Source organism: Heterocephalus glaber, unplaced genomic scaffold (assembly GCF_053883595.1).
Source record: "Heterocephalus glaber isolate CG9 unplaced genomic scaffold, H.glaber_assembly_v1.0 deba00001687, whole genome shotgun sequence".
NCBI classification, from domain to species: Eukaryota; Metazoa; Chordata; class Mammalia; order Rodentia; family Bathyergidae; genus Heterocephalus; species Heterocephalus glaber.
The window spans coordinates 23,198,787-23,213,127 of NW_028258412.1; the positions used below are offsets into that span (position 1 = coordinate 23,198,787).

At 55.2% G+C, this 14,341-nt stretch overlaps 1 protein-coding gene across 1 annotated transcript in view; it reads left to right on the top strand.

Moving 5' to 3' along the window:
• The window catches only part of Atp6v0a2 (ATPase H+ transporting V0 subunit a2), a 32,163-nt gene that overhangs the window by 13,857 nt on the left and 3,965 nt on the right, over positions 1–14,341 (top strand). Inside the window, exons 8-19 of the mRNA XM_004843963.3 lie at positions 22–115; positions 503–715; positions 2,063–2,213; positions 2,364–2,500; positions 2,845–3,032; positions 3,126–3,216; positions 5,370–5,488; positions 6,478–6,688; positions 8,323–8,442; positions 10,741–10,860; positions 12,797–12,914; positions 13,403–13,574. Coding sequence (XP_004844020.1) covers positions 22–115; positions 503–715; positions 2,063–2,213; positions 2,364–2,500; positions 2,845–3,032; positions 3,126–3,216; positions 5,370–5,488; positions 6,478–6,688; positions 8,323–8,442; positions 10,741–10,860; positions 12,797–12,914; positions 13,403–13,574 — 1,734 coding nt within the window. The remainder of the gene's footprint in view (positions 1–21; positions 116–502; positions 716–2,062; positions 2,214–2,363; positions 2,501–2,844; positions 3,033–3,125; positions 3,217–5,369; positions 5,489–6,477; positions 6,689–8,322; positions 8,443–10,740; positions 10,861–12,796; positions 12,915–13,402; positions 13,575–14,341) is intronic.

Consider the following 14,341-nt stretch of genomic DNA (forward strand, 5'->3'; position numbering starts at 1 on the left):
CACGTCTAACTCTGTCCCCAGTTACCGCTGCCACGTGTACCCGTACCCCAACACGGCCGAGGAGTGCAAGGAGATCCAGGAGGGGCTCAACGTTCGGATCCAGGACCTCTACACCGTGAGTGCTGGGCAGCCGCGGCTGCAATGCCCAGGTCCTTCCCGCCTCCGACAGGGAGGAGCCTCAGGGAGCTGGCTGGTCCTTCTCGCCTCCTTGGGGACTTCTGTTATTCACTTAGCCACTTAGGGACCCAGGGCGGGATGGGACCTCAGACACCCTTGGTCCCTCTGGTGTGTTGCCTGTCAGACAGGTGAGGCTCCCGAGAGTTGTGGGTGTCGCTTCCCCTGCACTGTTGGCGTCCTTCCTGATCTCGGTAGCTGGTGGCGGGCGGTAGCTTCAGCCCATTTAAACCGAAGCGGGTCTCTTGGTGGAAGGGCTGCGGTGGGAGGCGGGCCTCACAGGGTTAATGAGACTGGGCCAGGGTGACTGCAGGCTGCCTTCCGCCAGGTGCTGTACAAGACAGAGGACTACCTGAGGCAGGTGCTGTGCAAGGCCGCTGAGTCTGTGTACAGCCACGCCATCCAGGTGAGGAAGATGAAAGCCATTTACCACACGCTGAACATGTGCAGCTTTGACGTCACCAACAAGTGCCTCATCGCCGAGGTCTGGTGCCCTGAGGCCGACCTGCAGGAGCTGTGTCGGGCGCTGGAGGAAGGCTCGGTGAGGCCCGGGGAGCTCTGTGCCGGGGAGCCATGCAGCCTGCCAAAAAGGCGCTGGGCAGTTAGGAGAGCTGGTCATCCGAGGCCCTGTGGGGTGGGATTTTTTTAATGGGCCTGGGGATGAACCCAAGGCCTTTGCACTGAGCTCCAGCCCTTTTTATACTTTGAGACAGGATCTTGCTAAATTGTTAAGTTGGCCAGGCAGGGCTTGAATCTGCAGCTTCCGCAGTGCTGGGATCACAGCTACTCTTTTAGGGTTAGAGCCGGGAGGTGGCTTGTGCGGCTCCTCCACTGAAAGGTAGCGTTGTTGTGGCTGTATTTTATCTTGGAGTTATATAACCACAGATAAACAGACAGGAACAGCTATTCTTTCTCCTTCCCTGCTTTTGAACAGAAAGGTAAAAGGTTGCGTGCCCTTCCTGCTGTTCTTTCCCCTTGGTACAACTTCCCCTTTTCCTAGAACTAGTCTGCTGTGAGCCTGTGCAGGCGCATGTGGCCTGCTCCTGGGACAGTTAGGTAGTTTCCTTTTGGAAATGCCAGGCTCTGACATCCCCTGACCTTGCTGTGCCACCCACGAGCCCCCTCCATGTAGGCCAAGGCCTGGCAGGACCTGCTGGCCCATTCGGGTGACAGCGCTGGCTCGTGCCCCGCTCCGGGGGTGAGTTCCTGTTTTGTGCACCTCCATCTCCTTTGCCCATTTTCTGTGGAGTTGCTGGTCTTTTTCTTTTTTGGGGGTGGGGGGGTGCCGGGGATTGAATTTGGGATCTTGCGCTTGTGAGGCAGGCGGAGGAACCACTGAGCTAAATCCCCAGCCCCTGGTCTTTTTCTTAGCAATTTCCATGGCCTCCTGTCTCCCATCCAAGCACTAACCAGGCCCGACTCTGCTTAGCTTCCGAGATGATTAGGCACGTTCTGGGTTGTCCTTTCTAAATCAGTGCGTGCTTCAGGGGAATTGTAAACACTGGAGGAAAACATTGTGTAAGGCCTGGCCCTCCTTACCAGTTAGCCTTGGCACTTTGGTTCCTTCCCACCTGTTTCCTGGGTGTCTCCAGCTTCCCCTTTCCTGACCGTCTCTAAGAGAGAAAGCCCTAAGTTCCTGTTTTGCAGTGGTGACTGGGTCCCCATCTACCTCTGTCCCAGCCTCTCCCTCGGCCCAGCTCCTGTGGGAGACCACGGCCCCCAAGCCGCCCTCCCAAGCACCTGTCCCTCCCCCACTCCTGCCGTCCTCCAAAGGCTACAGACATCAATGTCGCCATGCCCAGCGCAGCTGGAGCCATGTCCAGGATTTGTTGGGCACTGGCTCGGGACTGCCCCTTGGACAGCCGTGTCTTTCTTTTCTGTGTGAAAGAGAGAGAGCAGTGCCACGGTCCCGTCCTTCATGAACACAATCCCCACAAAGGAGACGCCGCCCACGCTCATCCGCACCAACAAGTTCACCGAGGGCTTCCAGAACATCGTGGACGCCTATGGCGTGGGCAGCTACCGTGAGGTGAACCCAGGTGGGACACCGTGTGCCAGGCCTTGGTGCCTGTGTCCGTCTTCAGTTGTGTTCCCAGCCCCACCCGGAGAGCTGGGGAGCCCCAGGTCGGCCCTGGCACGCGCCATCCAGTGCGCCGCTCAGGTGCGCGGCCGCTGCCTTCTCTCCGCAGCTCTCTTCACCATCATCACCTTCCCGTTTCTGTTCGCCGTGATGTTTGGGGACTTCGGCCACGGCTTCGTGATGTTCCTGTTTGCCCTCCTGTTGGTGTTGAATGAGGATCATCCCAGGCTGACCCAGTGCCAGGAGGTGACACGTGTGCAAGGGCGAGCGTGGGGTGTGAGGCGGCCGTCTGTGTGTTAGCTCCGAGTGGAAACTTCACTGACAGCAGTGCCTGCCTGCTGCCTCAGCGCCGGGGACATCTGGCATGCTAGGAGGTTTTCTTTCTTCTTTTTGTTGAGACATTGTCTCGTTGTGTAGCCTCAGCTGACCTTGAACTCTTAGCGATCCTCCTGCCTCAGCCTCCTGAGTGCTGGGACTACAGGCGTGTGCCACCGTGCCCAGCTAAGCCTGATAGTTTCCTGAAAAGCCAGGGTGGGGGCAGTGGAGGCCCATGCCAGGTACATGCTGAGCAGGTGCTCAACCCTCTGCAGATCATGAGGATGTTCTTCAACGGCCGCTACATCCTCCTGCTCATGGGCTTGTTCTCGGTCTACACGGGCCTCATCTACAACGACTGCTTCTCCAAGTCGGTGAACCTCTTCGGCTCGGGCTGGAACGTGTCTGCCATGTACAGGGCCAGCCATGCTGCCGAGGAACGTGGCAAGATGGCTCTCTGGAAGTGAGGCCGGGTCGGGTCGGCTCGGGTCGGGTCCGGCCAGTGCCTTGCCTTCTCCTGCGCCCAGTGACCGCCCACTTCTGCCTTCTGTTACAGCGACAGCATCGTGAGGCACAGCCGGGTTCTCCAGCTGGACCCAAGCGTCCCCGGTGTGTTCCGAGGCCCTTACCCTTTTGGGATTGACCCGGTGAGTGCGCCCATGGCCTGTGCTGCTCTCCGTCCCTGGGGCCCGGCGGTCACTGTGCTTCCTAGGCTGCGTGGCTCAGTTCGGTGTGGGGAGGAGGCAGGCGCTCTGGGCACCAGGACATGGACGGCGGCCGTTCCCTGTGCACGCGTGTGTGCGTGTGTCCGTCCTGACTGTGTGTGCCTTGGGCATGTGTCCCCAGTCCAGTCCATGTGTCGACGGTGCTGGGGGCCGAGGGCCAACTGCTGGGGGAGCCGGGTTGGGGCAGGGAGGCCACAGGGAGCTGGGCCCTTCTGTCCCGTCACCGTCCCTCAGGGTTCCGTGAGTGCTGTGGGGATGCGTCGGGTGGAGCTGCCAGGAGGGCACCAGGGGTCCCCGTGCTGCTGCTGACCCCGTGGCTGTGGGAGTAGGGGTGTTCCCAGGAGGGTGTTGTGGTCCCATCCCCACCCACAAGGGGCCGGCAGACTGGCTTGCACGAGTTTGGATCCCAAGGTGGGGTCCCCAGGAGTGCTGGAGTTCCATTTGGCCATGCTGGGGATTGAAGCCAGGCCTTCTGTATGGGGCCAGTGCTCTGCCATGGAGCCACCCCACCCCAGTTTTGATGTTTTATTTTGGCGGAACCAGGGATTGAACTCAGGACCTTGTGGTTGCCAGTTTGACCCAGGACCTTACACATGCTAGGCAGGCACTCCACCCTCAAGCTACAGCCCAAGCCCTTTCCCCTCCCTCCCTTCCTTCTCTGTCTCCCTCTCTTTTATCTTGAGACAAAGCTGCCCAGGCTGGCCTCCGACTCTCAATCTTCCTGAGTAGCTGGGATTGTAGGTTGCCCCCCGTGCCAGCTGGAGTTAGAGCAGACCTTAGAAACAGTCTCCAGGTTGCTCTGTGATGACATCATGTGTGCACATGGTGAGGAACAAGTGGAAATGCCGAATGAAGAGCTGTCTGGCATCCGCATCCTGAGCCCCCAAGTCACTAGGGTCTGGCAGTACACCCCGTTCTCTCACCATGAGCAGAATTTGTCTGACTCAGCATCACATCTTCAGTCTTCACATGGTTGGAAACTTGAAAGACTTTTACAGTGTCTTTAAGAGAGAGCTCTTTGTAGCCAGATTCACTGAATAGGGCCAAGGAAGAGAGCTTGTGTGAGGTGGGTGGGGCAGAAGGGGAGATCGGTCTCATTAATGCTAGGCCATTGCTGCAGTTCCCAGGGAAACAATGTGCGCAGGCGAGCAGCTGCTGGAGGCCTGTCCACATCCGCCCAGGAGACGCTCCTGCCTCAGCTGCAGCATTTAGGCGGACTACAGCTGCCTGTCAGGGATGCAGCGCTCTCTTTCTTCCCTGTTGTCTCCTCCCCGACCAGGCTGACGTGACTGACGGATCTAAATCAGCAGAGCTGATGCGTCCCCATTTCTTTCCTCTGGTTCCCAGCCCTAAATACTTCTATCTTACTTTTTTTTTTCTATCTTTCTTTTATTTAAAAAGAATCATTATTTTCAAAAAAGGAGAAGCTGGGCATGGTGGTATACACTTATGATCCCAGCACTCTGGGAGGCCGAAGCAGAAGGGTCACAAGTTGGAGCCCACCCCGGAGAATTCAGCAAAGTAGTAAGACCCTGTCCAAAAGTAAAAGGGCCAGGGCCGCAGCTCAGTGAAAAGGCTCCGGGTTCAACCCCCAGTACAACAAAAAGACTTGCTGTGTGTGGGTTACACGTGGCACGGACTGCGCGTGGGATGATGGACGGGTGTGTGATGCGACACGAGTTACTGGAGAGCCTGGGGTAGGGGCCAGACTCTGCTGGGCTTCGCCCTCTTCGTACCTTTGTACCGCCCAGGGGGGGTGAGAGAGCAAGGTGTGGGGACAGAGTGGGACAGGTCGTGTGTTGTGTCGACCCCTCCCCGTCTCTTGGCCAGTGGCGCCTTTTCTGTCAAGCTTCTCCAGGCTGCGAGGTCAGAGATGCACTCTCGCCTGTCCCTCCCCAGGGCTTCCAGGCCAGGCTCTCGGGCCGAAGGGGAACCCAAGGCAGGGCATGGTGGCCCCTGAGACTCAGAGCGTGGCCTGCAGTGGGAGGTGGAGCTCAGAGAGCTGGACGGCAGCTCTCCAGTGTCGCCTGTTGATGGATGTTAAAATGCTCCATTTTTCTTCTGTTCGGTCTTAGATTTGGAACTTGGCCACAAATCGCCTCACCTTCCTCAATTCTTTCAAAATGAAAATGTCTGTGATTTTAGGAATTATTCACATGACTTTTGGTGTCATTCTGGGAATATTTAACCACTTGTAAGTACACATTTTTTGTTTCAAAGGCATGTTCCTGTACCAAGCTTGGCCTATCTTCCCTTGGACCCCGGCGGGTGGTGTGGGTGAGGCCAGCCGGGGCAGCCAGACAGCCCCTATGCTTTGTGCGCTCCTGTTTGGGTTCCTGAGCTCCCTTTTGGATTCATTCATTCCTCGTGGATTCTTGAGCACCTCCTTTTGCCCTCATGGAGTTTACGTGCCAGCAGGGAAACATGCTCCATGGAAAGCCATAGTTATTTCCAGAAGTGAATTTTGCCAAACTTCTTTTCAGTTTTATAATTAGAAAAATTGTGCCAGCTGCAGTGGTGCACACCTGTAATCCTAGCCCTTGGGAGGCTGAGGCAGGAGGGTTGTTGCAAGTTCAAGGGCAGTCTGGGTTACATAGTGAGTTCAAGGATAGCCTGAGCTACATAGCTAGATCCTGTCACAAGCAGCCAAAGAAACAAGAAGAAAAAACAGGTTTTGTTTTCACTTTGTTGATGAGAGCTAGCATATTAGAATTTCGAGCTTGTACCCTTTTTTTCCATCCAGACCAATCCATTCTTATCTCTTTTTTTCTTTTTTCTTTTTTTTTTTTTTTTGGTACCGGAGATCAAACTCAGGTCCCTGTGCTTGCACAGCAGGCGGCAGAACCACTGAGCTAAATCCCCGGCCCCGTTCTTATCTCTTAACCATAATTTGTGTAATTAATGTAGCTTAAAGTCTTAACATAATCGGAATCTTGAAAAACTGCATAGTGAGATCCTGTCTCAACAAAATTGAAAAACAAGAGGCACCAAGGAGGTTGGGTGGGTTTGGCCACACAGATCTTAGTCATTTCTGCCTCCTCGTCTCTGCCCCGTGGACTGGGCTGGAACCTGGGCACTGAGCCATCCCAGATGCACGCTGTGACCCCGGAGTGGCTCACCTAGCCTTGGTCGCAGGATTCGGGTGACTGCACCCTCCTTGGCTGACGGCCCTGCTCTCCCCAGGCACTTCCGGAAGAAGTTCAACATCTACCTGGTCTCCGTGCCGGAGCTCCTGTTCATGCTGTGCATCTTCGGGTACCTCATCTTCATGATCGTCTACAAGTGGCTGGCATACTCGGCCACCACCTCCAGGGAGGCACCCAGCATCCTCATCGACTTCATCAACATGTTCCTGTTCCCGGCCAGCGAGGCCAGCGGCCTCTACCCGGGGCAGGTGAGCCGCCTCCTTCGCTCTCTGGGGGCTGCCCTTACCGGACGCCAGCTCTGTGCTTCCTAGAGGTGGAACTTTACACTTCTGTGCCTCAGTTGCCTCATTTGCAAAGTGATTAAAAGCAAAGGGCCCTCCTGGGTGTCCAGAGCTGAGGGCCCGCACGTGCTCAGACGTGTGCCGGGCCTGCACCTGCCTCCTGCTTTCTGCTCACTGTGCTTCCGGCTGAGCCACCAGGGCCGCGCTGCCTTCTCCCCACTGTGCCTTTGTTCTTGGTCCATGACCAAGAGCAAGCCTGTGCATCTCTATGTACCTTCCCCTGGCCACCAGACTCGCAGTGCAGCCATCAGACCATGGGCTTTGTTCACAAGCAGGTTTATAATTCTTTTCTTCCTTCCTTCTTTCTTTTGGTACTGTAGATTGAACCTCTGGGCTGCTGCATCGCTAGACCCTTTTATTTGATTTTGAGACAGGGTTTCACTGAATTTGCCCCAGCTGGGCTTGAACTTATGATCCTCCTGCCTCACCCTCCCGAGTGGCTGGGATTGCAGGCAGGCACCACCATTCCTGGCTTATAATTTTTTTTTTTTTTTTTGGTACCGGAGATTGAACTCGGGTCCTTGTGCTTGGGCAGCAGGCGGTGAAACCACTGAGCTAAATCCCCGGCACGGTTATAATTCCTTTTGAACTTTTTGGGTTGCTGCTTTTCTTTTGTTTTTCTTGCTCATGACTTTACAGAATCATTATTGTTTCACTGGAAGTTTAGAAGGACACAGGTCCAGATGAGTACAAGTTCAGTGGGGCTCGAGCACTGTGGTCAGGAGGATCCACATAGGGGCTGCCTTAACCAAGCCCCCCGGATATCTGCAGGCGCTCTTCGTGACCTCCCCTCTGGTCCTCACCAACCCCCACGAGTAGGGTGGTGACCTCCGTTGTGTGACAGCCTGTGGCCCAAGGAGACCAGTGACACAGGAGCTGGCAGTGTTAGGATTTGAACCTGGGTCCTCTGGACCCCACAGCCCAGGGCTCCCACCTCTCCTGACATTTCAGGAGGTGGTGGTGGTGCAGGGACAGCACAGACTCGAACTTGGGCAGCCTGGCGAAGCCGGGAGCCGGACAGCACACTGTCTGTGTGTTCACTTCTCCTAAATCCGCACCCACCACATGGCTGTGTGTGTGTGTGTGTGTGGTGCAGGGACAGAACCCAGGCCCCCACGGAGCTGTGGTTGTCCCACCCTGCACCCTCGCCCCTGCTGGTGCTTTTTGCAGCACTGGGGATTGAACTCATGACCTGCACTGAGCTACAGCGCAGCCCTTCTGAGGTTTTCTTTTGAGTTAGAGTCTTGCTGAGTCTCTGAGCTGCCCAGGCTGGGCTTAACCTTGCCATCCTCCTGCCTTCAGTTTCTAGTGCCCATTTATAGTGTTTTCAGGAAATTATTAGCTAGGGTTCACCTGCACTTAGAAGTTTCCTAATTCTTTCATTTGTCTAAAACAAAGTAACCCTTGGCCACCGAGTTGTTAGTGCTCCTTACGTTCGGAGTGTGGAGCTGGAGCTCAGAGAGGAGTGAAAGGTCCACCTGGTCGGCCCTGCCTGCCTGCACTAAATGACCAAGCGTCCTGATGCTGCTCTGCACCCCCAGGCGTACATCCAGAGGGTGCTGCTGGCCGTCACTGCGCTGTCCGTGCCCGTCCTCTTCTTGGGAAAGCCGCTCTTCCTGCTGTGGCTGCACCATGGCTGCGGCTGCTTTGGTGCGAACCGGGTAAGTGACATGGGCCATGTTGTAAGCCAGATCTGCTTTTCTGCTTTGCTTTGGGTTTGGATTTTTGAGACAGGGCCTTGCTGTGTAGTCCAGGCTGGCCTTGAAAGTGGACCAGGCTGGCCTTGACCAGGGGGTGATCCTCCTGCCTCAGCCTCCCCATGCTGGGATCACAGGCGTGCACCACCACGTCCAGCTACAGGTCTGCTTTTTGTTTTTGTACCAGGGATCGAACTCGGGTCCTTCTGCTTGCGAGGCAGGCGGTGGAACCACTGAGCTAAATCCCTGGCCTACAGGTCTGCTTTTAGTTAAGCAAAGAGCAGAGTGGAAAGCACCTCCCCAGGGTGCTGGTGAGGAGCCAAAGCCTCCCTTAGTCGGGGAGCTGATGCTGCCCGTCTGGGGAAGCTTGGGCTGGGGCCCCTGTGTCCAGGGGGTGCCGTCCAGACCCCGCTCTGGGCAGAGACTGTGAAGAGGACAACTCGGTCGCCCTTCAGTGCAGCTTTCCCCAAATTTTCACCTCTTGATTTCTCTCGTAAAGTGTTTCTTATTTAAAGGATACAATGAGAAACAGAAAATGTGGGAGATCTAGATAAGTTCTGCCTTCTAGTTCTGAGCAGTTCTCCTTTGCTGAACACCCTTTCGGACTCTCCTCTTGCGCGTCTTTTGTTACTTTCTCCTGAAATTGATCTTGGTATAAATGACATGTGACGTGGAGCTTAGTGCTTGGGTCGTGCGGCTCGGTAGCATCGTGTCACTGTCCCGCCACCCAGCTCTAGAGATGTTTTCGTCTCGCAAAGCTGAGGCTCTGTCCTCGTTAAATGCTGACGTCTCGGTCCCCTCCTCCCCAGCCTTGGCCCCTTCCATGGTCTGCCTCTGTGAGCTGGGCTACTCTAGGGACCCTTGTTTGTTTTTGTTTTATTTTTCTTTTTTGAGACAGAGTCTGTGTAGCCCAGGCTGGCCGAGAACTTACAGCAATCTTCTTGCTCCAGCCTCCTGAGTGCTGGGATTATAGGTGTGTGCCTCCATGTCTGGCTTTTTAAAAAAGTACTTGAGATTGAACCCAGGGGCCCTCTACCGCTGAGCCCCAGCCTTTTTTATTTAATTTAATTTGAGATAGGGCTTTGCTAACTTGCCCAGGCTGACCTCAAACTTGGTATCCTCCTGCCTCAGCCTCAGTAACTGGGATTCTGGGCATGTGGCATCACATCTGGCAGAACCATGCATTTTTTCCTTCTGTGTCTGGCTTCTTTTACTCAGTGTAATGTCCTTAAGTTTCATCCATGCTATAGCATATGCTACAGTTTCCTTTTTTAAGGATGTATGATATCCCATTGGATGGATATATGGCTGTCTTAGTTACTTTCTCATCACTGAGACACAATACTCAACACTCACAAGTTAAAGGAGGATGGATGGGTTTATTAGCTCACTGTTTTTTGTTTGTTTGTTTGTTTTTTGGTACCGGGGATCGAACTCGGGTCCTTGCACTTGCGTAGCAGGCAGCGAAACCACTGAGCTAAATCCCCGGCCCTATTAGCTCACTGTTTGTAGAGGTTCAGTCCATTTTCAGCTGGCTCCAAGGCAGGGGGCATGGCAGAGAGAAACAGTCCATGGCACATCAGGTAGGAAACGGCTGCCTTCCTTCTTTCCTTTTTATTCCATCCAGGCTGCAAGCCTCTTGGTTGATGCCACCCACACCTGGGGTGGGCCTTCCCTCTTCAGCAAATCCATTCAGCCACACCTAGAACTGTGCTAAACCAGTCAGTGGACTAATCCAGTGTCACCCACTGTCCAGCGTCACCACCCCCACGATCCAGTTGCCTCCAAAGGCCCCACCTGGGAGCGCGTGAGGCCTGAGGGCCTCTAGATGGGAGCTGTACCAAGTGCGTGTGTTCATTCATGCCTTCGTGGATGTCTGCATGTCCCACCTTTCGGCCGTTGTGAATGATGCTACAGAAATGGCTCTCGGAGTCTACTTTCACTTCTTGTGGGGTTGCAGCAGAAGTGCAGGTGCTGGGGCACACGGTCCCTCTGTGTAGTTTCCGGTGCCGCCAGACGTTTTCCAGTGCTGCCCCGCCCTCCTCTCCCACCAGCCCTGATGAGGCTTCCGTTTCCCCACATCCTTACCAAAGCTGTCCCTCTGTCCTCTCCTCTCCTCGCCCTGTCATAGCAACCCTAAGGGTATAAAGTGCTTTCACCTTTCAGAGACCTTTTTATTCTCAAGGAGTTGAGTCATGAAGCGAACCCACTTGGGTTTTGTCACCAGCGAAGGCCCTGACCCCATGCTCTCTTGCTCATTAGAATGGCTACACGCTAGTGAGGAAAGACAGTGAGGAAGAAGTATCCTTGCTGGGAAACCAGGACATTGAGGAGGGGAGTACCCAGGTGGAGGACGGATGCAGAGAAGTGACGTGCGAAGAGGTAATCTTTCCACTCGCGCTGATGGTGAGGTGGATAAACGGAGGCTTCTGCAGAGATAATCATGGGAGAAGTGCCAGTTACTGGTGTAAGAACACAGCAGGCCTTAGCGGGGCTTCCTGATGTTCTCTGGGTCACGCAGCTGGCGTCGTGTCTCTGGGTCTGGTTGTTGCTCTCTTCTGTCTGTTTCCCCTTGCACTGGGATTGAGTGTCACCATGGCAGGCTATGGTGGAAGTGACTTTGGAGTCAGGGACATTGCTTTCAGAAGACTCCTGTGGCAGCTAGAGCCTTTTCATAGTTGCAGGAATGAAACCCCCAGCTCACACTGATTTTAAAGGGGAACCTACCAGCCCATCTGGGACAGAGAGGAGAGCTGGTTTCAGGACCTGAGTTGGCCGAGTCTCCAGTCTCTCAAGGCCAGGCTTGGGTTTGCTTTCTGTTCCCAAGCTGGTTGGCCCCATGACATCAGGACAAGGGCCACAGGCAACCCTGGGCTCGTTTTGTTGTCTTCAGCCAGAGGGAAAGCGTCTCACCGCACACTGCTCTCACGGGGACCCAAGGGAGGGGCCCAATGGGCCTGGCTGGGACACCTGGTCATTGCTGGCCGGTGACCGTCATCTTAACGTGGTGAGGGCTGCTGTAACGGAGCACCACACAGTGGATGGCTCAAGCAGTCCAGGTTTGGCTCAGAGCTCTGGAGGCTGGCCCTCCGTCTAGGCCAGGACTGGCGGGTTTGGGTTCCCCCGAGGCCTCTCCTGGAGCACGCACTCCTGGGGTAGCTGCTTCACCCCAAGGTCACCAGTGCTGTGGGCTCAGGGCCCACCCTGAGACCCCTCTTAAAGGACCCGTCTCCACATACAGTCACTTTGGGATGAGGGGTAAAGCACAGGTATTTTGAGGGGGACACAAGTCAGTCCACAACAGCTCTGGGGAGTCAGGAGAAGAAATAGTACCCCCAGGACAGATGGCCTGGGCAGGCAGAACAGAGCTTGTGTACTCCCTTGACCTACCTTATTTTTTTGGAAACTATTTAGCTACTTAAGAAGGACCAAACAATTTCTCATCATTTTGTTATTATGCAACTTAGTGTTTTGATTTGGGATGGTTAGTAATTAATCTTGTAGGATGATGGAACAATAGGAAGCAGAGCTGGGATAAACCTTAGCAGCATCCCACCCAGGGTCTTACTGTCTCAGGGACTCTGTCTTAGTCACTTTCCCATCGCTGGGACCCAGTACCTGTCACCCACAACTCCAGGGAAGAGTTAGTTGGCTCACAGTTTTGGGTGGATTCAGTCCATGGTTGGCTGGTTCCAAGGCTGAAAAGCAAGGTAGAGGGGGCTGGTGGAGGGCAGCTCACCTCATGGCAGCCGGGAAGCAGGGAGAAGGGAGGAGCCAGGGACAAGAATGCACCCTCCAGGTCGTACCCCAGTGGCCCCCTCCAGCCAGGCCCCAGCTCCCAACAGCACATTCAGTGCTTAACTCATCCATGGGTGAATCTGCTGATGAGTACAGCGCCCATGATCCCATCACCTTCCACACACGGAGACATCTGGGGGCCATGTTAGATCCAGACCGAAACAGACCCTTTCCACTTTCCCTCCCGGCTTCGACTCAGCTGGCGCTGCCCTGGGAAGCAGCTGGGCCGCTGTCCTCTCCTCAGATGTGCAGTACCTTCTGAGGCTGGTGCGGAATCTTACCAAGCTCCCTAGGGCGTGGCTGCTGTGACAATCACAGTCCTCTAGTTCGGTGCCCTCGGTTCACATTAGGGAAGCTGAGGCTGGGTGGGGGCAGGCCTGTGGCCACGGAGCTGGTCAGCCTCTCTGTCCTCACCTTATCGCATCCCAGAAGCCAGCCTTGCCCTGTGGCCCCTGGGGACATCTGTCAAGGCGGGAGCACGTGGACAGGGCACGTCTAACACGTGTGCATTCCCTCCCAGTTTGATTTCGGGGAAATCCTGATGACGCAGGCGATCCACTCCATTGAGTACTGCCTGAGCTGCATCTCCAACACGGCATCCTACCTGCGGCTCTGGGCGCTCAGCCTGGCCCACGCGCGTAAGTCACCTGAGGGAGCTCTCACTCTGTGGGAACACGGCTCCACCTCCAAGTGTGTGGACTGGTGTGAAATAACCCCCAGCAACACGGTTCCAACTCCAGCTGCCGGAGCTAACGGAGCATGAGCAGCGTGTAAAGCACCTGCTCCACGGCGGGCTCTTCAGTGTGCGGCACAGGAAGGACACGCTGTGCGTGTGGTCGGAGGCCAGTCCTTGGGGCCCCGGCAGCAGAGCCCCTGGCTGGGGCAGTGAACCCCGTACAGTTCGAATCATGTGCTCCCACGGAGGCAACGGCCACCCAGAAGGAGGCGGGGAGTGCTCGTTTTTTCTTTCGTTTTTAAAAAATCAAAACAGCAAACACTCTAATGCTTCATGCTCCTAATCTTTTAAGAGTAGATTTACTCTTTTCATTTGCATGTACATGTGTGAGTGACAGTAAGAGGGCATTCACATCTTGACAGAAAGTGACCTCCCGCCGTCCCCTTGCAGAGCTGTCCGACGTCCTGTGGGCCATGCTGATGCGTGTGGGCCTCCGCGTGGACACCACCTTCGGGGTCCTGCTGCTCTTCCTGCTCATCGCCGCCTTTGTAGTTCTCACGATTCTCATCCTTTTGGTCATGGAAGGGCTTTCTGCCTTCCTCCATGCCATCCGCCTCCACTGGTGAGTGTGAAGTGCGGCCTCCCCAGATATACGCACCCGCCCCAGACCTAAGGCTCCACGCAGACTAGTTCTCTCCCTCCCAACTTTGTGTCTCAGTCACTTTCTCGTCACTAGGACAAAATACCTTAAGGGAGGAGGGGTTTCCTCTGGCTCACAGGTCCAGAGCTTGCTCCTTGGTCGGCAGGCTTCCATGTAGAAGGGGCGAGGTGGGAGGGCCTGGGAGGAGGCCTGCTCCCCCAGGGTGGCCAGGAAGCAGCAGGGAAGAGAGAAGGGAGGAGCTGGAGGGAGGGGTACCCTTCCAGGCCACGCCCCCTTCCCACAGCATGCTAGCTCTGGCCCCTTAACTTCCTCACCTTCTGAAAGCCTCTGAACACAGGAGCCACTTGGGGGACATTCTAGACTAAACCATAATAGTTTGGCATCTGTATTGAGATCCTCTGATTAAAGTGTAATTTGTACTGACAAGTAAAAGCAAGCTTATGCTTGTAGAATGATAACATGTTTCATGCTTTTTAAAAAAAGTTTTCTTTGAGACAAGGTGTTGCTGTGTAGTTCAGGCTGGCCTTGAACTCACTATGTAGCCCAGCTGGCCTTGAACTCATGGTGATCCTCCTGCCTCAGCCTCCGCAGTGCTGGGATGACAGGTGTGCGCCACCACACCCATCTGTTTCATGCCATGTGTGCGCGCGCGTGCGTGCGTGCGTGTGTGTGTGCGTGTGTGTGTGTGGTGCCAATTAAAGGAGAGGTTTATTTCAGCTCAGCCTGTA